This window comes from Streptopelia decaocto, assembly GCF_964273445.1.
Source record: "Streptopelia decaocto genome assembly, chromosome: 3".
NCBI classification, from domain to species: domain Eukaryota; kingdom Metazoa; phylum Chordata; class Aves; order Columbiformes; family Columbidae; genus Streptopelia; species Streptopelia decaocto.
The window spans coordinates 120,501,234-120,526,625 of NC_138656.1; the positions used below are offsets into that span (position 1 = coordinate 120,501,234).

General features: G+C 53.6%; 1 protein-coding gene across 1 annotated transcript in view; it reads right to left on the reverse strand.

Annotated features, from left to right (window-relative positions):
* OTOF (otoferlin) overlaps positions 1-25,392 on the reverse strand; it is a gene marked incomplete at both ends in the record, with an annotated part of 114,500 nt that overhangs the window by 19,793 nt on the left and 69,315 nt on the right. The window contains 21 exons of the mRNA XM_082048208.1: positions 568-730; positions 1,023-1,184; positions 3,243-3,362; positions 4,326-4,487; positions 4,971-5,105; positions 5,621-5,745; positions 6,522-6,711; positions 7,190-7,342; positions 8,480-8,596; positions 9,867-9,957; positions 10,889-10,989; positions 12,226-12,346; positions 14,909-15,092; positions 15,566-15,674; positions 16,784-17,007; positions 17,628-17,814; positions 18,665-18,851; positions 20,423-20,582; positions 22,054-22,138; positions 23,172-23,234; positions 23,699-23,830. Coding sequence (XP_081904334.1) covers positions 568-730; positions 1,023-1,184; positions 3,243-3,362; positions 4,326-4,487; positions 4,971-5,105; positions 5,621-5,745; positions 6,522-6,711; positions 7,190-7,342; positions 8,480-8,596; positions 9,867-9,957; positions 10,889-10,989; positions 12,226-12,346; positions 14,909-15,092; positions 15,566-15,674; positions 16,784-17,007; positions 17,628-17,814; positions 18,665-18,851; positions 20,423-20,582; positions 22,054-22,138; positions 23,172-23,234; positions 23,699-23,830 — 2,971 coding nt within the window. The remainder of the gene's footprint in view (positions 1-567; positions 731-1,022; positions 1,185-3,242; positions 3,363-4,325; positions 4,488-4,970; positions 5,106-5,620; positions 5,746-6,521; positions 6,712-7,189; positions 7,343-8,479; positions 8,597-9,866; positions 9,958-10,888; positions 10,990-12,225; positions 12,347-14,908; positions 15,093-15,565; positions 15,675-16,783; positions 17,008-17,627; positions 17,815-18,664; positions 18,852-20,422; positions 20,583-22,053; positions 22,139-23,171; positions 23,235-23,698; positions 23,831-25,392) is intronic.

Genomic DNA, 25,392 nt, shown 5'->3' on the forward strand with positions numbered 1-25,392 from the left:
CCCTTGGCCATCCCCCCAGACCAAGGCTGCCTCCAATTCTGCCAAGGACTGGGAGGAGATGAGCAGCTCCTGTGGCTCCCCGAGCCCTCACCTGCTGTGTTGGGTGCAAGGAAGGTGGGTTTGTGGTGGATTTTGCTGTGGGTGCTGATCGATGGGGCTGTGATTGGGACTGAGGAGGTGGCCTCAGTCTGTGGCTTTTTAGTCTTTACTCAAATAATAGCAGCAGCAGGCATGGACCACGGCAAATTCACCTCCCAGTCCGGAGGAACATCTGGGGAGCGCAGAGCCATGGAGGCGCAGAGCTGTCAGAGGTGAACCAGCCTTTCTTGTCTTACAGGCTTCAGGGGAGCACACGGATATCACAGTGAGACCCACAGGTCAACAAATCAAAGGGGAATCAGCTTCACACCCTGTGCCTTCTCAAACCCTTGGTCCAAAACCTGCATCACCTCTTGCTTCACCAACAAGCAGGCAATAACCAATAACCCTTACAATGCTCCACCCAGCTCTCCATGGGTGATGCCCCATGGATGCTCCACACCAGCCAGGTCCCCGTGGCCCAAGTACCTGTCATGTTCCAGTGCTGGGCTTTCTTATCCGGGGGGCGGTAGATGAATTTTCGGAGGGAGCTGACGGTGTGGGACCCCACCAGCGTGTAACGGCCGAAAGCCCGGCAGTCCACCACGCGGATGTTGAGTGGGGGGTGGAGAAGCTCATTCTCCGGCAGGTCCTGGGAAGCAAAGGTGTGCTGGTTATCACGGGTTGGATGTGGGCTGTGGGATGTCTACTGCGGTGGTTGGAAAGGCCAGTAGGGACTAAAAGAGGGATCATGTTGGAGGAAGAGAGCTGGAGCAGCTCCAGCATGGCTTGGGAGCCCTCAGAGAAAGGCCATTGCCAACTGGGATGGAGCTCATATCTTCCGGTGCTGTGGGGAAACTGAGGCAAGGGGCTGGGAGCCACTGTCTGGGCTCCAGAAGATCTGGGTTTCAGTTGAGGGCTCAGGGGGAGGAGGAGACACTCACCACTTCGAACCACTTGACCAAAGTGCTGAAGTTGGGGTTTTTCTTGTAGTTCTGGATGAGGGCTGACTGGACCCCCTTGCCAGCACACTCGATGTCCACCCGGGGCCGGTCCACCTGCGCCAGGTTCACTCTCTTCAGATCCCTCAGCCCCCAAAACAAGATCTAGGGCAGGAGGAGGAGAAGGGAGAACATGAATGTGAGACGGATTGACCTTGGCTGGTTCTCCATATGCCCCAGGAGCAGGGACCTACTGCAGATGTCCTCACCCAGGCAGTGGTGGACCCGAGGTACCTCCTCCTCCTCCCTCTGGCTCAGAACCTATCTGACACCCCATGTAATTCATCCTACACCTGATCTGCAGCAGCCTAAGGTCTGCAACCTGCTGCCCCCCAACTCCTTTTCTGCCTTTCTCCCTTTTGAGACATTTTCTGCCATGGGAATCCATAGAGAAGGACCAGAGCACCTGTGTCCACCCACAGTGGCTCTTGATTCAGTGCTGGCATAATTGCATCAAATGATACCAGCATCACTGGGGAGACTTGTCTCTCCCTTCTTGGGATAACAGATGGTCACCATAACCAACAGTTCCCCTAATCACAGAGTCACAGACTGGTTGGGGTTGAAGAGACCTCTGGAGATCATCCAGTCCAACCCATCCACTAACGCAGGGTCACCAGAGCAGATCACGCAGGGTCACCAGAGCAGATCACGCAGGTGGGTCCAGGCGGGTTTGAATGTCTCAGAGCAGGAGACTCCACACCCGCTCTGGGCAGCCTGGGCCAGGCTCTGGCACCTCCCAGCAAACAAGTTTCTGCTCATGTTCACATGGAGCCTCCTGTGTTTCAGTCTGTGCCCGTTGCCCCTTACCCTGGCGTTTGGCACCACAGAAAAAACCCTAAACTGAGATATTTCCACGCTCTGCCCCCCGTGGCTGTATTCACCTTGCACATCAGAGAAATATATTTAACCAGCTGCAAAGGTGTGCAAGCCCAGGAGCTAGGATGCTTTCAGAGAGCTGGAGATCTGGTCAGCAGCATCTCACCTGAGCAGAGATACCTACAGCCATGGGTGAATGGTGCACAGAACGTCACTGCTGTATCGCCTGCATCACCACGAAGGCTACTAAGGGAGAGGGACCCTGACCGGATACATCACCCTTTAGATGCCTACAGATAGACAAGGGGGATTCTGCCCTTGATGCCTGAGACCAGTGGGATGCAGCTCACCCAACTGCTGCAGGTGGGGACGTGTGACACATACATCCCTAATATGCCCTGTGGTGCACCTCAGCCCAAATGTGTCAGAACCACAGGGTGGTTTGGGTTGAAGGGACCTCAAAAGCTCCCCCAGTGTCAGCCCTGCCATGAGCAGGGACATCTGCACCAGCTCAGGTTGCTCAGAGCCCCGTCCAGCCTGGCCTGGGATGTCTCCAGGGATGGTTCAGCCACCACCTCTCTGGCCAACCTGGGCCAGGCTCTCACCACCCTCAGCACAAACAATTTCTTCCTTCTTTAGTTTAAAACCATCACTCCTTGTCCTATCACAACAGGCCCTGCTAAAAAAATCTGTCCCCATCTTTCTTCTCGGCCCCTTTTCAGTCCGGAAAGGCCGCACTAAGGTCTCCCCAGAGCTTCTCTTCTCCAGCTGAACACCCCAACTCTCTCAGCCTGTCCCCCAGCAGAGCTGTTCCAGCCTCACGTCATTTCTCTGGCCTCCCACATTTAAGACAGCCAGGAGCAACCCAGTTCCCTGTTCCTTTAGAGCTGCTGCAGCCCAGGTCCCAGTGCAACCAGTGCAGACTGATCCTGGCAGTGCAGACATCTGGTCTCAGTGCCCAAGCAGTCATCAGAGCCTCAAAGTTCACAGAATCATAGAATCGTTTTGGTGGGAAAAGACCCTAAAGATCACCCAGTCCAACCATAACCCAGCCCTGTCCCTGCCCCATGTCCTGAGAACCTCATGTCCATCTGTCCAGCCCTCCAGGGCTGGTGACTCCAGCACTGCCCTGGGCAGCCTGTTCCAATGCCCCACAGCCCCTTGGGGAAGAAATTGTTCCCCACACCCAACCTCAACCTCCCCTGGCGCAACTTGAGGCCATTTCTTCTCATCCTATCACTTCTTACTCAGGGGAAGACCCTCCTGGCCTTCAAACCCCCACGGACAGGCTCTCCTGCCCCACACAATACTGAACAGTAACATTTGGTGCTTCCAGGCAATTACCTCCACTCTATATTTACTCAGCACTGGCCGAATCCCCAGCGGCACTGGCAGGATGGGGCCTCGGTCCACGTCTGTGGGTCCATCGATTGGGGGCAGGTCTGACTTGCCCCCAGGGCCAATCTGGAAGAGACACAGCATGGATTAGGATTATCTCTTTTGAGCTGGTGCTCAGCTGCTGAGAAGCAGGTTTTTCTTAGTCTTGGCTGTAACTGGCACAGCCTGGCCTTGGGCACTAGGCCTGGGTTGTCTCAGAGGGTGCAGGAGCAACAAGGGTTGCTGAGCATCCAGCTGAATGAACCCTGCAGGTGCTTTGGGAAAAGGCAAACGCGTGAGCAGAAGGTGCTGGGCAGTGCTCTGTGTCCATGCAGGACACAACCAGCAGCAAAGAGAAATTCTCAGCCCATCAACCCACCCCAGCCCAGGGTTTTCCCTTTATTCCTGCAAGGAGTTTCATCGCCCTGGGCTGAGTGTGAAGAGATGCAGAAATGGCCCAAGAGCTGAGCCCAGGAGCAGGTTTCAGGTCCTGTTACCAAACCAGGGCATGAAGAATATCAATTATCCCACATAAGCCAGTCCTAGAGAAACCAGCCCACTGCAAGGCAGGTTAGAGAAAAAAAGGGCTTGGATGAGCACCTGCCCTGGCATGCAATGGAGATAACAGAATCATGGAGTCATTTTGGTTGGAAGGGACTCTCAAGATGATTGAGTCCAATCATAAACCCACCCCTGTCCCTGCCCCATGTCCTGAGAACCTCACGTCCATCTGTCCAGCCCTCCAGGGCTGGTGACTCCAGCACTGCCCTGGGCAGCCTGTTCCAATGCCCCACAGCCCTTTGGGGAAGAAATTGTTCCCCACATCCAACCTCAACCTCCCCTGGCACAACTTGAGGCCGTTTCCTCTGCTCCTGGCGCTTGTTCCTGGGGAGCAGAGCCCGACCCCCCTGGCTCCAAGCTCCTTTCAGGCAGTTCAGAGCTCAGAAGGTCTCCCCTCAGCTCCTGTTCTCCAGCTGAACCACCTTGCAACCCTGCATCCCCCGCATCCTCTCCCTGCCTGGGTCTGGGGTGGCTTTGGCCAGCAGGCACCTGGAGCAGCTCGAAGGCAGCCAGCAGGTCCCCGGCGGTGGAGTTGCCCCGGTAGATCTGGTAGTACTCCAGCTGCGGGGGGAAGCGTGGGGGGCAATAGTGCTCATCTGACATCTTCACCACCGGCTTGGCAAAGGTGCGGCCCATGAAGTCAGCTTTGCCCTGGAGAAGCAAAGAGAGCACTTGGGTTTGCTGACCCAACGTGAGGTCTCTTAAGTTCATCCCACAGCTCTCCCCATCGTGGTCAGACTGGGACCGGCCCAGTGGACCTGGGACACCAAAGCTCAGTGCCAGCTTTTGCTCCTGGCTTCTTCAAATAAGGTGAAGGAGATGGCCCAGGGCTGGGACAGCAAGGAGGCCAGGGCTGAGCAGCTTTTCTAAACGGAAAGACTGGGGTAATGTCTCCTTGCCTCAAGCCTCACAAAAGCTCTTGCTTCACTCTCCAAAAATAAGGTATCATTGAGGCTGAGATCTAATGAGCAGCAGAGGCTGCTCATGCCATGGGAGATATCAGGGGGACCATCTTCCAAGGGTCAGGAGAAAAGATGCTTCTCACGCCCTCCGCACCATATGCCTGGACTCCAACTCAGGAGTGGCTGCAGCATCTCAATAATGAACATTTCCCTTTGGTGGCACTCATCTTACCACTGTGTCCTGGTCATAGATCTCAATGACAATGATGGGAGGGTCATCCCGCATCTCATGGGCTTCTCCATACAGCTCCACATTGTCAAAGACCAGCAGCTGGTCCCAGGTCGGGCAAAGGGTCTCATTGAGAACCTGGAAGAATGGGAGAGAGATTTACTGCTTCAGATCAGGGCTAAGGCCTTTGCAAGGGCAGCAGAGCAGGTTCTGGACTCAGCTGTCTGGCACCATTGGTGGGCTGCTGCCTCTTTTCTGGACCAGTGAGGCATGGGGTATCTCCCAAGGACGCTTCTGAAACAAAAACCCAACAGCACAAGGAGACACCAATTATTCCCAACATCCACGAGGCTTGCTAAAGCTTGGCAGCCCTCAGCTCAGAAGGGAAGACAAACAAACCCACTTCAACACACTCCTAACCAGGCAGATGAACCACGGTCACAGGGACACAGGACAGCTGTGTGCTGGTGTGGGGGGACATGTCGTGAAGGTGCTCCTGGAGAAGGGGCTCCTGGAGACAGTCGAGCCCCCGTACCACCCCAGGACCCCATGACCAACCTAATCCATGACCCATGAGCAGTCAGGAGACCTTTGGACCTGATGGGACACACAACACCAGGGCCCAGCCCCGCAGGTGAGGAGATGGTGTTTACCTCGGTGCATTGGCTCTGGGAGATGAAGAAGACTCGTGCAAAGGGGTCCGAAAGGCCGCTGCTGTCGGCTGCAAAGAGACTCCTGGCTTGGTACATGTGGGCTCGCAGCTGGAAAACCTGCTTCTCTGCAGGAGAGAGGGGAGGTGAGTGAGACAGGTTGATACGAGGTCCCCGGGGCACATTTTTGCTCAGGGCCAGCACTGATGCAGGACACAGGCTCAAAACATGAGTCCTGAATGGATACAGACTTCCTCGGCATCCTGCTGTTCAGAATGACAGCTCTGAACAGGGTACGGGGGGGGTTCACCATTCCCACACCCCATGGGAGCAATGGGGGACCTCAGTCTGGGACAACCGGAATGATTTAGGGCAGCAAGGCTGAGGGGTCTGGAGCACAAGTGTGATGGGAGCGGCTGAGGGACCTGGGGGTTCAGCTGGAGAACAGGAGCTGAGGGGAGACCTTCTGATCTCTGAACTGCCTGAAAGGAGCTTGGAGCTTGGAGCCAGGGGGGTCGGGCTCTGCTCCCCAGGAACAAGCGCCAGGAGCAGAGGAAACAGCCTCAAGTTGCGCCAGGGGAGGTTGAGGTTGGATTTGGGGAACAATTTCTTCCCCAAAGGGCTGTGGGGCATTGGAACAGGCTGCCCAGGGCAGTGCTGGAGTCACCAGCCCTGGAGGGGTTTCAAAGGTGTTTAGATGAGGTTCTCAGGACATGGGGCAGTGCCAGGGCTGGGTAATGGTTGGACTTGATGATCTTGAGAGTCTCTTCCAACCAAATGATTCTATGATTCTGTGATTTTCCCCTTAGCTCCTAGAAGCCCTTGGTCCATGTGGTGTCAGGCCAGGCTCCCCTGCCCTCTCCATGCCCTGTCCCCAGACCCACGGCAGGCAGGACACTCTTACTGGTGTAAAGGAGGCTGATGGGTGGGAAGGATGGCAGGTTTTGGCCTCTGGCGGTCTTCTTCTCCTCAAAGCCGCAGGGCAGGCCGCTCAGGAAGTCTTTGCGCTGTTTGTTGAGGCCCAGCCACAAGTACATCTCCATCTTGGCCTGAACCGTCCAGCCAGCAGGTCCAAAGCCCCTCTTCCCAGGTAGCTGGGGACAAAGTGACAGGAGAGTTTAGATGGACATAGGGAAGGATTTAGAGATGGCCAGACCACCTCTTGCAGCATTCAACTCCTCCTGGTGCATCCCTTGTGCCACTGCCCCTTAAACGCAGGGACCCAGCCCTCGTTGTTTGGGATGGTGACACTAGTCTGGCTCATATATTATCATCCCACCATGATGGCTTGCTCTTTTCTAAGACAGCATTCTCTTTCGTGGCCAGTTGGATCAAATATCTCCTTCATGGCCAGCTGGATCAAACATCTCTCTTCTTCCAGACATTTCTCACTTACCAGACTGGGTATGACCAGTGGTTCACACTTCCTAGTAGCAGAATTCCACCCCTACCAGCAGAGCATGTTTTGCCTGGTATTCATGCCCCAGCAAAACTGGACACCCAGCTCTCTCATCTCCATCCTCCACCTCCCTCCTCTTGGCTGCCGGTCCCCCAGAGAAGCCAGACCAGCACCTTGAGGAAGATGGTCTTCACTTTGGCGCAGTCCTTGCCCATCTCCTCATCCACGATGGAGTAGAGGATGTCCTTGGACGGGACGCGGGCGTAGGCGATGCGCTTGTTGTTGCTCATCATCCAGATGAAGACGTCGGGAATGGTGTGCTGGGGCTGTGGACACCACCAGAGCCCCGTTAGCGCCTCAGTTCTTTCCGACCACTGGGGCACCAGTGGGGCTGGAGACCTGAAGGCAAATCCAGCAGATGCCACAGGAGATGGATGTACCTGTTGCCACATCAGGCCACTGAAATGGTTTTGAGCCTCCCACTGTGGAAGACTTTGTGCCTAAGAAAAGCTGCTCAGAGCTAAACTCAGCGGGGTGACGCCTGGCAGGAAAGAAACTGGGATTTACATTGGTTCTAGTTTAGAAAAATAATAATTTTAGATTTTCCTTTTCATTCAGTGGCCACAGGGAGTGCAGGGCAGGGCCCACACCTTCATTCCTTACTACAGAAGATGCTCCCTGTCTGGACAGGGCCCATCACACCTTATAGTCTGGTTTATGTTCTGCTGTGGTGATTAAAGCCAAGGAAAGCGCTGCTGTAACGAGGGACATGCAGTTGAGGCTGGAGCCTGTGCGGGCAATGAGAACAGGAGGGGCAACTACAGCTCCCCAGTGGCTGCGCCAGCCCTCAGAGGTAAAAATACCAGAGTCATGGTTCTAAAGGAAGGAAAAGATAGTTTGCAGAAAAAGAGCATCCCTTTGCAGGTGCTGTGAGCAACTCTAACGTATTGGACTGTTATCTCTTAGCTGTGAGCCGGAGTGAAGCAAGAACACGGTGTGTTGATAGAAATTAGATGGTTTGAGTTCTGCAAGAGGACAGGACTTTGTCCCACAGCCCTCTGAAAACAGCTTTAACAATTCCCCCCCCAGGATCAGAAAGGGCTCCCTGCTGCCGGATTTAACGCTGTGTGGACAGGTGTCACCTTCCGATGACCAATGCCCCGGGGAACCATGTGGCCTTGCCATGGCCGAGGCTGCCAGAGGTGCCTCCAGCTGGGCCGCAGCAGGACCCGGCTCTGTCACCGGCTGCGAAAAGCTCTTTAATTTGCTTTAGTCTGACTCGTTCCAGCCCAGCCGTGCGTGGGCAAGGCTGGGGGGCACAGGGCGGCGTGCAGGGTTGGATGGCTCCTTGCACACCAGGGACACCCACTCACAGGGTCTGCAGAGAGGTCTCCATCCACCCCAGGCTGATGTTGCCATGCTCTGACCCCAACAACGCCCGCTCTCCGTGCAGAGGGACTCACCTCGTCCGCCAGGAACCGGAGTTTCTGCAGGAAGTTTTGCACCAGCTTCAGCTTGTCTTTCACCGTGTTTTTCTTCACCTGCGACCGCAGGGTCGTGGCTTGCTGGCCCATGTTCTCCTGTGGTTAAAGGGGAGCCCAGGATGCCACGTTAGCAAGAGCAGAAAGGAACACGGAGAAGGGAGCAGCACCAGGGAGGTCCCTGACATTTGGAAAGGGGTAGTGAGGAGGCAGATGCCTTAATCCCACCATGTGCATCGTGGTGATGGTACTTCTGACACCATTCATCAACCTTGGAAGGATGCAGGGAAGGCCCTGACAGGGCAGAGATGTCTGTCCCAGCGGAAGATACGCAGGACAGAAAGGGGTCATAGAATCACAGAATCATTTTGGTTGGAAAGCCCCTCAAGATCATCCAGTCCAACCGTTCCCCCACCCCTGTCCCTGCCCCATGTCCTGAGAACCTCATGTCCGTCCGTCCAGCCTTCCAGGGCTGGTGACTCCAGCACTGCCCTGGGCAGCCTGTTCCAATGCCCCACAGCCCTTTGGGGAAGAAATTGTTCCTAATATCCAATCTAAACCTCAGTGTCAGCTGTGCTTAGGGCATTTTGGGGTGGCTTCAAGCCTGCTGTTAAGAATCGTCTCTCCCTTTCTGCTGACCCTGCTGTAATTCAGCACCCAGCAGTTCAGAAGAGGGGACGTGGAGGCTTCCACATGTTAAATTCATCACTCTCTAGTATGCAGCTGCTGCTGAAGCCGCTGTCCTTGGCTGTGCCAGCCGGATAAGCCACCTGCTCTTTGTACAACTGTAATTCCTTTGCAAAGAACAGGGCCATCAGTCCCAACCATCTGGGCTCTATGTACCCCTGTGTTCTGCAGGGTTCCCCCAAATTACTCCTTCCCAGTTCCATCAGCTGTTTGACAGCAATATTCCCCTGCACTCCTGGATTTCCTGCCAAGGCAAAGCAGAGTGTGGTGATGGGGAGGCAGCGGCGCGGACCCAAGTGCCATCTGGAACCTGTGCAAGACGTCTGCATGAAAGGGCTGTGGGGCATTGGAACAGGCTGCCCAGGGCAGTGCTGGAGTCACCATCCCTGGAGGGGTTTAAAATACACATAGATGAGGTTCTCAGGACATGGGATAGTGGTGGACTTGGCAGTATGAGGTCAATGGTTGAACTCAATGATCTTCAGGGTCTTTTCCAACCAAAATGATTCTATGATTCTAAGACCCAAATGCTCTTGGGCTCCTCATTTCAGAAATAAACCCCAAACCTTCAGTCCACAGAGACTGGAAGTCAGCTCACCCAAGGGCCAAATTCCCCATTGCAGTGACAAGGTCCAGCCCCTGTCCATGAATCCTCCTCCCTGCCCGGCCAGATCCCACTCACCAGCTCCCGCATGCAGGACTTGAGCCTCTCCCGGTCCAGCCTGGTGCGGGACGAGTGGTGCTGGTCCTTGTCAGCCAACGTCACGAAGCGCCTGGTGGGACAGGTCAGCAGCATGAATCCCATGGTGGCCCATGGGCTCTCCCCAAGGAGCCACTGCAGTCTGCATCTCTGCCATCAGAGGAAATGTCCCTGTTCCCTCCAGTCTACAATGCAATCGTGCCTAAGTGGCCTGTTTGAACCCACAGGTGAGTGTCATGCGTGGGAGTAGCTGCTGATCAGGTACCAGCCTGTGGAGGCCACAAGATGAAGATTTTCACCATTGGGTTGGGGTCTTTGGGGTGCGGATGTGAGCACCATCTCTCCCATGCTCTGAGCCAGAAAGCCGCTGATATGACATCCAGCTCTGGGTGCTCAGCACAGGACACACATGGAGCTGCTGGAGAGGGGCCAGAGCAGCCCCAGGAATGACCCGAGGCTGGAACAGCTCTGCTGGGGGACAGGTGAGAGAGTTGGGGTGTTCAGCTGGAGAAGAGAAGCTCCGGGGAGATCTTAGTGCGGCCTTTCAGTGCTTAAAAGGGGCCGAGAAGAAAGATGGGGACAGACTTTTGAGCAGGGGCTGTTGTGACAGGACAAGGGGTGATGGTTTTAAACTAAAGGAGGGAGATTCAGGCCGGACATGCTGCAGAAATTGTTTGTGCTGAGGGTGGTGAGAGCCTGGCCCAGGTTGGCCAGAGAGGTGGTGGCTGAACCATCCCTGGAGACATCCCAGGCCAGGCTGGACGGGGCTCTGAGCAGCCTGAGCTGGTGCAGATGTCCCTGCTCATGGCAGGGGGGGCTGGGGGAGCTTTCGAGGTCCCTTCAACACAAACCATTTTATGAGTCTGTGATTCTATGTTGTGCCAATGTGATGAAATGCTTTCCCATCATCCAGAGGAAACGGCAAGGTGACCTCAAAACCTTGTCCGTAGCCCCAGGGGGTGCAGGGCTCTGCAGTGTGCCACCTTTGCCCATCTGTTACTTACAAGCACCCACTGCTCAGCTCCTCCAGGACCCCTCGGAGCCGGCGCTCAGGATGCGGCTTTTCTGTCTTGATCATTTCCTGCACATCATTGAGACCTTCCTCCTGCAAGAGCGATGGAGGGGTGCTGGGACAGAGCCCTGCAGTGAGGCAAGACCCCCCCTGAGGTCCAGCCCCACAGAGAGCAGCTCTGGGGGGCTGCCAGAGGGAAACATCTGCTGCTTCTCCAGAGCTGTCAGCCTCAGGGCTCAGGTCTGGCACACAGGACAAGGTGGCCACCAGCATCCTGGCTGGTGCCAGCACTGGGGTGGCCAGCAGGCCCAGGGCAGTGACCGTCCCTGTGCTGGGACCTGGGGAGGCCAAACCTCCAATCCTGGGGGCAGTTCTGGGCCCCTCACGCCAAGAAAGGCCTTGAGGTGCTGGAGCGAGTGGAGAGAAGGGAACGGAGCTGGAGAGGAGCTGGAGCACAAGTGTGATGGAGCGGCTGAGGGACCTGGGGGGCTCAGCTGGAGAACAGGAGCTGAGGGGAGACCTTCTGATCTCTGAACTGCCTGAAAGGAGCTTGGAGCCAGGGGGGTCGGGCTCTGCTCCCCAGGAACAAGCGCCAGGAGCAGAGGAAACGGCCTCAAGTTGCCCAGGGGAGGTTGAGGTTGGATGTGGGGAACAATTTCTTCCCCAAAGGGCTGTGGGGCATTGGAACAGGCTGCCCAGGGCAGTGCTGGAGTCACCATCCCTGGAGGGCTGGACAGACGGACATGAGGTTCTCAGGACATGAGGCAGGGACAGGGGTGGGGGAACAGTTGGACCCAATGATCTTGAGAGGCTTTTCCAACCAAAACAATTCCATGTTTCTATATTTGGCTGCGGGGAACCACCTCGGGGTGATGGAAAAGTCTCCACCACTCCCCATGACACTTGCTGGCCAATGTCCACACTGCCTTGGCTGGACTTGCCAGGCTCTCCCTTTGCTCCTGCTGTGACCCCACCAACGTGGAGCTGTCACAAAAGCTCCTTGGGAATGAGCTGAGACTATAAAGGAGACTCTGCCACACAAGTGGTTCAGTCCCAAGAGTCCAGGGGGACAAAGCCTCCCTGCTCCTGCTCCCTGTGCTGGGGACACCTGGCTCCAACCCCCAGAAAACTCAATGAGCTCTTAGGATTTGGACATTCAAATCATGGACCGTTTAGCACTAGGAAACTTCCCCCATTCTGGCACAAGTTTGCTAGTGGGTCCTTGCACCGTTTGTCCCCATTTTGTGACACACTGCAGAGAGGCACAAAGACTCTGGATGTGCCTCATGCCAGGCCCATGCCCCATCCCATCTCCCAGCACATACTGACCAGCTTGTCCGCAATCTTGTCCATGATGTTGGCGTTATACAATCTGCGGCGCTGGTCCTGCCACCAGCTCTTGATATAGATGCAGGGCTTCTTCTCAAAGTACGGCAGGTGGAAGTAGTTCCTGCAAGAGGAGGCAGAAGACGCTCCGTGGTGGTATCGCTCGTGTCCCACACAGCGTTCCCCACAGGAGGCCAGGGGTGGGAGAGAGGGGGCTGATGTGAATTGCACCCTGAAGAACAGACACCCCAGCTCTCTTAGCACCCCTCCCAACCCAGACCCAGGGTGGACGTGTGCGGTGCCCAGGGACTGCAAATGTACCATCTCAGACCTGGTGGTGTGGGGATAAATTAGGGAAGATCTCATGGTCTCACCCATAGCTCAGCAGAGAGGAAACATCCCCAGCGCGAGCAGGGGCACGAGGGAAACCGAAGCCTGGTGGGCATCTCCTGTGTCCCCTGGCAGAGCTCTCTGCCCTTTGCAGAGGTGACAGGTTTTCATGTGCTGGTGGGACGAAGGGGTAACAGTCATGGGACACTTAAGGGGAGGATGAGGCTGAAGAACAGGTTCATGCTGCTTGGAACAGGCTACCCAGGGTGGTGGTGGAGTCACCATCCCTGGAGGGTTGGACAGACGGACATGAGGTTCTTAGGACATGGGGCAGGGACAGGGTGGGTTAATGGATCTTAAGACTCCAGGATCTTGAGCAGCTTTTCCAACCAAAACGATGCTCTGATTCTATGCTAAGATTCCAAAGCACTGCCCGTGAGCTGGGACCCACCCACTGCAGATCCTGCTGCACCCGGGATCACCCTTAGTTAAAACCAGCTTCAGCTCATCCTTCCGAAGCCACGGGGACACGTCCAGCCAGGAGGTGTCAGCAGAACCCCACACAGCATGAGGCTCCAGGCTCCAGAACACATGCTGGTGCTTCTCATCTCCGCTGACATTCCCTTGAGAAGGAGCTGCTGAGCAAGGGAGGGAACCCAGGCACACACTTCTGTCTGGAGCATGAACACCCTCGATTCATTGCCCAGTTGAATTAAGTCAGCCAGTTAACTCTACTAACATCTATCTACTCATATAATGCTTAAAATCCACTTGAAGTGTATCTCATCAGGTTCAATCCAATTAGCTTTCTTTAGTACTAGTCCTTTTATTCAAATCCCAGCTGTGGTGGCAGCCCAGACATCCCAAGACATATTGAGCTGATCCCGTTCAGTTTAGGGCTTTCTGATCCAGCTGCCTGGGGGGTGAAGCCCCCACCAGAATAGCGAGCAGCTCTCTGGGTCCTGTCTGGGTTTTAGGGTGGGGGCTCCCTGCACGTCAAAGCAATTTGTAAAGCGGATGTAAAAAATTTCTCAGAATTTTACAGCTGGAGAAACTGAGGCAGAGAAAACAGAAGCAATTTGTCCACTGCCCACCAGCTGTGCACCAACAGATCTGGTGTAAAACCAGTTTCCGCAGTCCTGGCTCTGTTCAACACCAGTGTGGCTGTTGGTGACTGTAAGCAATGGGGATGGACAGACTGACCGAAAGACGGACACTGCAACTTAGGGAGCCTGAAAGGCCTGAAGTCTTGTAGCCCAGTCTCCTGCCTAACACTTTCTCAAGACCTTTTTCCAGCAGTTTTTTGCATCCTTTCCTCTCTGGGTGTCTGTGACCTTGTCTGGCTTTAACATCCAAAGTGATGAAGAAATTGCACCTCATCTCAGCACAAATTACCTTCCCCGCTGAAAGCTGTTTTATCTCTAGATGGACTTTGCCTCTCTCCACATGGTGCCCATGAGATCTCTGTATGTCAAGCAGCTGGAGAGAGCACAGAGGCAAAGCCCAGACCTCACCTTCCCAATGACAAAGTGGCCTCAAGTGGCGCTAGGGGATGTTAAAGTTGGATTTTGGGAACAATTTCTTCCCCAAAGGGCTGTGGGGCATTGGAACAGGCTGCCCAGGGCAGTGCTGGAGTCACCATCCCTGGAGGGTTGGACAGACGGACATGAGGTTCTCAGGACATGGGGCAGGGACAGGGGTGGGTTATGGTTGGACTCAATGATCCTGAGGGTCTCTTCCACCCAAAATGATTGTATGTGCAGGACTGGGTTGTGCCACCAAGGCTGGCAGCGATCCTAAGGACCTGTTTGTAGACTGGTTTCCTAAATGTATCAAACTTGTATGTACAGGAGTGAGACTGTTTTTTTTTCAGTGCTCAGCAATGATTTTTTTAATCCACTGATTATCTTCATCCCTATTTGCCATAGGAGAAGAACACTAAAGGAATCAGATAGCCTTGAGTTTTGGGTGCACATCTGGCGGGTGGATGAAGGATGATGTCCTCCGTAGGGTAGCCCAGGAGGTGAATTCAGCCCTTGCTGGACATCACAGAACACAGAGGAGTGCTCAGAACTGTAGGGAATGGGGTGGGGGTTCAGGTGGCAGCCTGCAGGATCTGAGGTGAGGTATCTACACGTGGTATCTAATCCCCCTTTACAGGGCACGGAGATCTGGTCCCCACTGCTGCTCCCACGTCTGGTTTGGCCGAATGACTCCAGGCCCCGTGACGGCTCCAACTTCTCCTCTGGCTTCCCCTCAGCTTGGACAGCCAGTGCATGTGAGAACCAGACCACGTCTGAATCGAGAGCCACGGCTCTGCCCCGTGACACTTCGGTGGCCAGAGGGACACACGTACCTGTCTGTGACCAGGGGCTTCACAGGTTGAGATGAGGAAACGGAGACCAGTTCTCCGTCCTCATCACCTTCATCCTCGCTTGAGTTCTGGAGCAGCTCAGACTCCTCCTCATCCCCATCCCCTCCGTCTTTCTTCCTCCGCAGGACAGGTTTGCTCATGCCATCGAGCTGGTTCCCGTAGTTACCTCAAGGAAAGAGAAGAAGGAATTAAGTCACCGTTATAACTCCAATTGGGCTCAACCTCAGCTTTAATTCAGGTTGGGGAGAAGTTTTCTCTGCAGGAACCGTGTGGGATAGTTGAGTTCAAATCTCTGCAACCATGCCCAGGAACCATAAATTAGTGATGGGTGTTTGTCCTCTGCTCATGTCCCCTCTTGAGCTCGTAGGAACACCCTCCCCCATCCCTTGGTGCTCAGCCTCAGGAGGCACAAAGCCAGGGTGGATGAGGGAGCAGCTCCACCGGCCACAGCACGAACACAACAGATGATTTAGGGCCTCACGTAGCGTGTGCCAGCCAAGTAGCCACCACCTTCTCCCTCAGCTGAGAGCCCTGCATGTGTTAGCATGGGAAATGGGGAATAAACCCAGCTCTTGGCCTCATACCCTGAATCCCCTGCCAAATATGCTTCCAAACCACCTTCCCCAAAACACAACCAACCTATCGTGACCTCGAAGTTGATGGGTTTGTCACCAATCTTCCTGTCGATCATGGTAGCTTCCAGGAAGGCTCCAAAGAGAAAGAACTCCTCCATCTTCCCGGTGCAGTTCTGCGGGAGGAATCCCGGGGAGCAGGTTGAGGTTGGCCAGAGGGACCGGCACATCACCCGGCACCTCTGGGCACCCTCCTGGGCTTTTTGAAGGTGAGAAGTCACTGCTCAGGCTTTCAGGAGGACCATGAGGGTTTTCTCTCCCCGAGCCATCTCTGGGTTCATTGCAAAAAGGGTTGAATTAAATATTTTAGCCTAACTTTTAAGTGTGCTGAGCTCAGTCATCCCTTGCATGCGAGAGACTGTCCGAGGGACATTCAGGAATAGGAGCCTGAGTTCATTCACCAGTTGAACTAATCAAACCACACCAAACCATCTGCTTGGATGCTCTTGGGATGGCTTTATTTCTGGGTTGCTTCTGCCCAGGGAAGTGGTAGAGTCACCATCCCTGAAGGTGTTTAAAATAGCTATAGATGAGGCTTTTATGGACATGGTTTAATGCTAGAATTAAGTTATGGTTGGACTTGATGATCATAATGGTCTCTTCCAAGCAAAATGACTCTATGAATTAAGGTGATTTACTTCTGAAGGAGAGCTTTCACACCAAGGGCCCACTGCCAGCAGATTTCTCCATTTGAGCCTCACACCGTGGCTCATATGGACTGACTTGGGTGGGCAGCCCCAGGTAGGACAAGCCTGGGTGGGCCTGTTGATGGGGAGCACTAGCAACACCCTTGTGGGCTCTGCACATCAGGACTAAAGCTTTGGGGCTTCCTCTGGCAGGACACAGCCGCTCAGCCCCTCGGGCCACTTCCACCCACCAGGATTGGTTGGGAAATGGATTGGATTCTTGGCTTCTGTTTGAAACCCATCTTCAGGATAGGAGACAGCTGGCATTAGGAGATGGCTCTCTGTCTTTTGTAACTCCCAACTGGAGAAACAGCTCAATGTTCAGGGTCCTCCCTCACTTGGATATTCCTTTCTAAGAGAGGTGAGCATTTGAACAATCATAAAATCTGAAATCCTTGCAAAATTTGCTTTCCCCGTGCTGAGGAATCCCGAGCACTTAGGACAACACTAAAAAAAATCCTCAGTTTGTGAGACCAAAGATAATTAACCAAGAGGCCCGAGCCCCAAGACTGAAAGCTGTGGGGTCAGGGGTGACTTACATCAGCAACCGACGTGGCCTGTTCGACTTGCACCTCGGTGGAGCTGTTGATCTCCGGGTTGGTGGTGTCCAGGATCTCCACAGCAAGACTCATCAGAAGCCGGGCCCGGAAGGAGACGCCCTCGCCCAGCCCCTCGTTCAGCTCTTGGTGCTCGTCCATCAGGGTGTAGTTGCGAGTGGAGCCGTACATGTTCACCCACGCAGGGCCGAAGGTGGGCAGGAAACCTGCAGGAGATCGGACGTGCACGTAGGGAAGGGGATGTGCAAGGAGGAGGGCACTTCTTTGCCCCAGGGTACAAACTCGCTCATGGGTCGGCATCGCTTTCCTGGGCTGTGTAAGGTGATGCAGGTGTGAATACACACACGTGCATGGAAATATGTGTGCAATCATACATGGAGACCATTTCGCAGTGATGGGGAGGTGCGGCCCACCAGCCCAAAGCTGGAGGCGAGTCTCCCATTGGGTGAGTCTCCCAATGTGAGAGTCAAGGAAAAAGAACCTCCCGTTAGTCCCTTTTCTAGAACCATCCCTGGTTTCACGTTGGTCCTGCGTATGTTTGCTGGTGTGTTCATGTGCGTGTGAACAGGAGAACCTGTCAGATACTAATCCATTCATGGCAATGAACATTTTGAAAGGGTAAATTGTTCCTGGGTGTCTTTGCTTTTGGTATTGGACTGGAGGCTTGTGATGAGGCTCGGTTTGCAAAGAGAGCGTGTGCAGTGACCTCTCTGCAGCTGGGCACCAAGCAGCAGTGATCTCCAGGCGTGGGGAAGGAGCCCGGGCTATTTCGCTAGCGCTCTGCCAAAGGGATGGTGGCTCAGCCTGCCTCCTGCCTTTGCTTTACCTTTGTCTCCTTCGTTGGAGATCTTCCGCAAGTCAATGAAATGGGTACCAATGGCCACATCATTGACTTTGTCCGAGTCTCGGATCTGGATCTTGATCCGCTTGCACAACGGGGGGAACATTTCCGTGAAGATGATTTGCTCGTTCCAGAGAGGCTCATAGCTGCTTTTCTGTATGGACGTCTTCCCCTGCGAGTGGGAGGAGAGAGATGTTCGACATGGCTTTGAGCTCCCAAGCCACCCTGCACAACCTGAACTTGCTAATGACCACTGAAACATGAATTCCGTCTTGTGACCCTCCTCTCCCAAATACTAAGCTCCTTTCTTCAACTGGAAGAGTGCTGTAATTGTCTGCACAAAAGGGGGGACACGCAGCAAACAAGGTGGCTTTGCCACGCATCTCAGCATCTACGTGCTGGACAACTGAGGTCATAGAATCACTGAATAGTTTGGATTGGAAGGGACCTTCAAAGGTCATCCAGACTCTTCAGTGGTGCCCAACGCCAGGGTGAGGGGCAACGGGCACAGGCTGAAACACAGGAGGCTCCATGTGAACATGAGCAGAAACTTGTTTGCTGGGAGGTGCCAGAGCCTGGCCCAGGCTGCCCAGAGCGGGTGTGGAGTCTCCTGCTCTGAGACATTCAAACCCCCTGGACCCACCTGTGTGATCTGCTCTGGTGACCCTGCGTGAGCAGGGGGGTTGGACGGGGTGATCTCCGGAGGTCCCTTCAACCCCAGCCAGGCTGGGATTCTATGACCTAATCCAACCCCCTGCCATGAGCAGGGACATCTGCACCAGCTCAGGCTGCTCAGAGCCCCGTCCAGCCTGGCCTGGGATGTCTCCAGGGATGGTTCAGCCACCACCTCTCTGGCCAACCTGGGCCAGGCTCTCACCACCCTCAGTGTCAAAAATTTCTTCTTTAAATCTATTCTGACTCTCTGAATCATATTCTGAATCATCTCTGGCCACCTGTACAACAGCTGGTCCCGCTCATGGTACCTCCTAGGGTCACCTTGGTACCGCACACAACTTGCTCACCTTCTGCCCGGCAAAGACCACCTGCACGTAGGGATCTACCAAGTCCTTGTTCTCCCCAATGAGAGCTTTCTTCACGTTGGCCATGATGCTGGTGTTCATACGGGGCAGCCCCTCCGCTCGGTAGATCTTGATGTAGAAACGAGCCCACTGTCTCTCCGGAGGGACCCCGTCCGGGAGGAGAAGGTTCCTGCAAAGTCAACAGACAGAGCTGCAAAGAGCTGCTGGGGCTGGCAGGATTGTCAGGAGTGATTTGCCAAAAAGGGAGAAGCTGCCCCACTTTCGGTGGTTCCTTGGACGCAGAAAGATGATAATTTCTGCAGTTGTATGATTTATTGCTGTTCTGTTTCTGCCCATCCTGTTTTGGGGTGGGGAGAGGTGTTTTCATAAGCCAAGTCCTTTGAGATGCCCCTGGGACAAAGCACATCCCACTAAAGGGATATAATTATTATTGTCAGTGGAGTCTGGGGAACAATTAAACTTGGCCTAATTTAGACATCTAAAGCAGGTTAGATGAACAAGATGTTAGAAGAGCCTTTTATCTTTATCAGGGTACAAGGGCAGCTCCACCAAATTGGTTTTCTTGGCATATTTGGCTTTTGTCTTCTGGGGGAAGAAACAAGAGCCACAGGAGTTGCTGTGAACAGAACAATTTCTAGAGGAATTGCTGGAGTTGTCAGTGAAAAAGTGGCATAATATCACCACTACAGCGTGGAACACAGACCCAAAACAGCTCAGGTGCTGCCTCGAGCTCACTGGTCCCCAGGAAGAAAATAAAGCCGCACGGGTGTTTTGCTGCTAGTTTGTGTTTCTGACTGTGTGGAGAGAGGCCAGAGGTAGCGCGGTTGTACTTAGAGATATTTAATTAGTCTGAAGCCTTTGGAGGCTGGAACTGAGTTTTAAACTCTCCTGATTTTTCCTCCACAGACTTTGAGATGCTCTGGGGAGCCAAAGAGCCCTGCTCACCCCCACAGCCTGGGGAGCCTCATCCTGACCGGCCTGCTCACCCCCACAGCCTGGGGAGCCTCATCCTGACCGCCCTGCTCACCCCCACAGCCTGGGGAACCTCATCCTGACCGCCCTGCTCACCCCCACAGCCTGGGGAGCCTCATCCTGACCGCCCTGCTCACCCCCACAGCCTGGGGAGCCTCATCCTGACAGCCCTGCTCACCCCCACAGCCTGGGGAACCTCATCCTGACAGCCCTGCTCACCCCCACAGCCTGGGGAACCTCATCCTGACCGCCCTGCTCACCCCCACAGCCTGGGGAACCTCATCCTGACAGCCCAGCTCCATCCTGGCAGCGGGTGATGAGACCTGACTCCACCCCATCCCATCCCATCCCACCCCATCCCACCCCGTCCCGTCCCATCCCACCCCATCCCGTCCCATCCCGTCCCATCCCGTCCCGTCCCGTCCCATCCCAATCACCAACAGGAGCAGTAGGTAAACACGGGGGACATCAGGCTGGTTGTCGTCAGGCTGGTGCTGGTATAGAGAGCTCAGCAACCAGCGGATGGTCTGACCCGGTAGAAATGACTGGTCTGTGCTGAGATGACCCAAATTTGCACCAGTGATCTGCTGCCAGTTCAGCAACCTCTCTAGTCCCTCTGTTTTCATTGCAGATGGTAAGTATGGCTACCAGAAGGGCTACCAGCCCCATCCAGGAGGGATGTTGCCCTCATTGCTCAATCGACAGTGAAGAGACATGGCAAGTCATTCCCAAGCAAGGCTGTGTGAGGTTGCCTCTGCAGACCCTTACCCTTCAATATCATCCTCCTCCGTCTCGTTGGCTTTGTGCGGTGTCTTGATGTTGTCCCCTTTCCCTACCACAGCAATGTCACACTTCAGGTAGCCTTTGAGCCCGGCGGTGAGGTCCTCGGGGTCAGAAAGGATGGCCCATTTGTGGTAGAACTGGTGCTCTGGAAGCCAAGGGACAGGACAGTCACTTATCAGAGTGAGACACAGCAATTACCGTGAGGACTGGAAACGTCCTTCCACTCGAGTGGGGGGACCTGCACATATGTGTAAGAGACACATATTTAGGTGTGAGGAATTCAGACAGAAACCTCTGAAAAATTCATTAGGAGGATGTGTCTCATGTTGAAGATAAGAAGCAGTGGGATGAACTGCCTGAAGTGTGGTGGAGCCTCCATCACTGCAAGTCACCAGCTCTGGAGATATTCACCATCCCTGGAGGTATTTAAAAGATGTATAGACGTGGCGCTTAGGGACATGGTTCAGTGGTGGAGTTCCGTGTCCAGCCCTGGGTCCTCAGCACAGGACACACATGGAGCTGCTGGAGAGGGGCCAGAGGAGCCCCAGAAATGACCTGAAGCTGGAACAGCTCTGCTGGGGACAGGTGAGAGAGTTGGGGTGTTCAGCTGGAGAACAGAAGCTCCGGGGAGACCTCATTGTGGGCTTTCCAGACTTAAAAGGGGCTGAGAAGAAAAATGGGGACAGACTTTTGAGCAGGGCCTGTTGTGACAGGACAAGGGTGATGGATTTAAACTAAAGGAGGGAGATTCAGGCCGGACATGATGCAGAAATTGTTTGTGCTGAGGGTGGTGAGAGCCTGGCCCAGGTTCCCAGAGAGGTGGTGGCTGAAGCATCCCTGGAGACATCCCAGGCCAGGCTGGACGGGGCTCTGAGCAGCCTGAGCTGGTGCAGATGTCCCTGCTCATGGCACCGGTGGCACTGGGGGAGCTGGGAAGGTCCCTTCAACCCAAACCATCCTGTGATCCTATGACTTGGTAAAGTGAGGTTATCAGTTAGAGTCAATGATTTTAAAGGTCTTTTCCAACCGAAATGATTCTATGATTTTAAATCGTTAAGGCCTTATGTGCCTTTTGGATGGTGTTAGAAAGGCTTCATCCTCCTGTGGAGCAGGGACCCAGACTAGTCGCTCCCTTAAGGTCCCCCCAGCATCATCTCCTGAGCACCCCTGAAGTGCAAACTCTGGAGCGTTTATTTACATCTTAGCTCTTGGGGTTATGTATGGAGGCAGAGCACAGCATCGGGTGTGACATGGGGGCAAGGGAAACAAGAATCGCCGTGATTTTGGAGGTGTCTTGTCTGACGGGGGTTGTGTGTTCAGCTCCAGCGTGGTGCCAGCTCTTCTGTTTGTCATCAGCGAGCAACACACCAGCAGCTCCAACCAACCTCACCCTTTGGCTGGACACCTCATTTTAGGATGGGACACACAACCTTCTCCAGAATGCTCTTTCCTGACTGCAGAGGGTAGCCCAGGTGACTGACTTACTAAAGTTACTAAAGCCACTAAAATTATGTTAGATAAGCATCACCCAAGGACCTGTCGGGCTGCCTTGCAAGGACATTCATTCAATGGTGCAGGTGGGCACACAGGACCGGTTGCAAACAGCGTTTACGTACCAGGTTGGGTATAAACGGTTCCAACGTCCATCTTGAAGGAACCCACCAAAGTCCCGCTGCGCAAGAGGTTTTTTGAGTGGATCACCTGGAAATTGAGAGGGGAAAACAGGTCAGATTTGGGGTTTTTTCCATGCCCTGGGAGCAATTTCCAGGTGTTCGGTGTCAGATGGGAAAGGAGCTGATGCATTTTCCTTGGTCTGTGCAGGACCTTGGTTTGTATAAGGTCATTAAGAGGCACAGTGGGGTTGGCAGCTCTTGCTTAGCAGTATTACAAGCAAGTGCAGACTTGGACGGAATAGAAAAATAGTACAAACAAATTAATATTTGAAACTTGATTAAGTTTTCCAGCCACTGTGGCAACAGCCACTGGGACATTCACCTGAAGGAAGGGTCTTTAGGATGCTCGAAATCTATGGTCTAATGCCCTTTGTGGGAGAAATCATACAGCTGTTCTGTGCCTGGGAGAGATATGGATACTCCTAATTAGTGTGGTTTGGTCGGTTAATCTCCAAATCCTGATCCTCGCCCTCCTCTGTGGCCGCGGGGAGGGCTGCAGCCCTTGCTTTGCTCTCCATATCTGCAGGTGCCGCCACGGGAAATCCTCTGGCAGGCTCGGGAAGGTCTGGCTTCTGCCCAGCCTAAACACATCCCGAGCCAGGCTGAGTTCTGCCTGGCTCTGCAATACCAGAGATCAGCCACCGAGGGAGGTGGGGAATGCAGGAGTGGAGCTGCATGGACCCAGACATGAAGGTCAGAGACGGAAAGAGGGACTGGGGATCTGCATAAGAGGTGATGCTTGTAGGACAGAACATCTGGGCTGCTGTTGGGTCTCACATCAAGGAACTTTAAGCCATCCCCAGTGCATATACAAAATGGGCTGGTTTCTTCCAAAGCCCCGTGGTAAGTACAGGTGAAACACTGGCCCAGGTTGGCCAGAGGGGTGGTGGATGAAGCATCCCTGGAGACATCCCAGGCCAGGCTGGACGGGGCTCTGAGCAGCCTGAGCTGGTGCAGATGTCCCTGCTCATGGCAGGGGGGGCTGGGGGAGCTTTAATGGTCCCTTCAACCCAAACCATCCTGTGATTTTACAAGAAGACAACCCAACCACGCTCACTTACCGACAGCTTGATGATCTTGTCGAACATGACATCTGGGGGGACGTGGAAATCGAAGACGAAGTACTGAAAGGGAAAGAACAGTCGTGAAGGCAGGAGAGCCAGGGTGGGCTCCTTTGGGGTTGAAAGACAGCAGTGCAGTGCACGCTCCAGCTGGAGGAGCTGGGAGCGCCCAGAGGAGCATCCCGGAGCACACGGCACAGCAGGGACGGATCCGCGTGAGCCCCAACACCGACAACCTCTGCAGTCCGAGGAGCGAGAAAGCAGCACTGACTTCTTGGGAAAATGTAGAAGAATTTAGCACAGATCAAGCGAGTGCACTTTTTAGCATTTTGCAAAATAGCAGAGGGCAAAGGCCTCATTTCTCCGTCTGCGTGGTCTGAGATTTCATCGCGTTCCGACAAGAGGCGACAGAAGAAAAAAATCATTTAAAAAAACCCCAAGTGACAAGAAATTACATTTAATTGATCAACGGCAGTGCAGACCCCGAGGAGCGCGTAACCGTGAGCATCGCCGCAGGACAGACCCACCTCGTTGTAGTACGGGCAATTGGTCGATTCCTTCATGGACGTGTATTTCTTTTCTTCTCCGACCTCCACGCAGACCACGGGGTCCATGTTGAGCCCAACCAGCTGCCGGGCCTCAATGATGGTGATGCTGACCTGGGGAGAGGGATTCGCGCACCTTCACCCCCCAGAGCTGCACCAGGTGCTGCCTGCACCCCTGGCTCCCCAGCTCTGGGTGTTTGAGGCTTTTTCAGTGCAATGGTGGCAGCTCCGGGGTTCACTGGTCACACCAGAGACACTGGGATGCTCGGACAAGCCTGAGCAAGATGCAACGCGGTGTGGAGACCCCGGGCATCCCCGGTGCTTCTGCTAGAAAACACATCATAGGCCCCTTTCAACTAAAATATTATTCTATTCTATTCTATTCTATTCTATTCTATTCTATTCTATTCTATTCTATTCTATTCTATTCTATTCTATTCTATTCTATTCTATTCTATTCTATTCTATTCTATTCTATTCTATTCCGTTCCATTCCGTTCCATTCCGTTCCATTCCGTTCCGTTCCGTTCCGTTCCGTTCCGTTCCGTTCCGTTCCGTTCCATTCCGTTCCATTCCGTTCCATTCCGTTCCATTCCGTTCTATTCCGTTCTATTCCGTTCTATTCCGTTCCGTTCTATTCTATTCCGTTCCGTTCTATTCCGTTCCGTTCCGTTCTATTCCGTTCCATTCTATTCCATTCTATTCCGTTCCATTCCATTCTATTCCGTTCCATTCCATTCCATTCTATTCTATTCTATTCTTCCATTCCATTCCATTCCATTCCACTCCATTCCACTCCACTCCACTCCATTCCATTCCATCCCATTCCGGGCCATTCCATTCCATTCCATTCCATTCCATTCCATTCCATTCCATTCCATTCCATTCCATTCCATTCTTTGCTATTTATAGAGCATTCTCCACCATTTCATGGTTCGAAGTTCCTATTTGCATCCTTACACACATCCCATTTTATTTGAAGGAAGTTCTCCTGTATGTGGTCTATGAAAACTCACCTGCTTTCAACAGAACATGAGCAATTCATCCAGATGAAACATTCGTATGTATTTATGACACAGAAGCTTGGCATTCACAATTCAATCCACCTTGCAACATTAAATTCATATAAACTCCTTCCTTGCAATATTAAATTCCTATTAGGAATTCACACTTGGATTACACCAACATTTCTTAATGTAACTAAAAACTACAAGGTGTAATTTCATGTAGGTACCAAATCTTTTCAGTTCCCAGCAGCTCTTTTTCCAGACTCATCTCTTTAAAATCTGCCCCGGGCTGGTGGTGGGACAGGTAACCTCCAGGTTTCAAAGCACAGTGAACTGGGGTATCCTTTAAAACTCTTGTTGTTTTAAACAACCTGAGCTCTCAGTCCTGGCTGCCTTGAAGCCCAACAGATGAGTTAATTTACACACGTCTTCTCCAGCTATCATTAATTATTTTTGTAACTTGAACTCAGCTTTATCTTAAATCACATCATAATGGAAAAGAGAACCCAGCTCAGGCTTATTCCTCACATACAGCACAGAATCACAGAATCCTTTTGGTTGGAAAAGCCCCTCAAGATCATTGAGTTCAACCATAACCCAGCCCTGTCCCTGCCCCATGTCCCTGAGAACCTCATGTCCGTCTGTCCAGCCCTCCAGGGCTGGTGACTC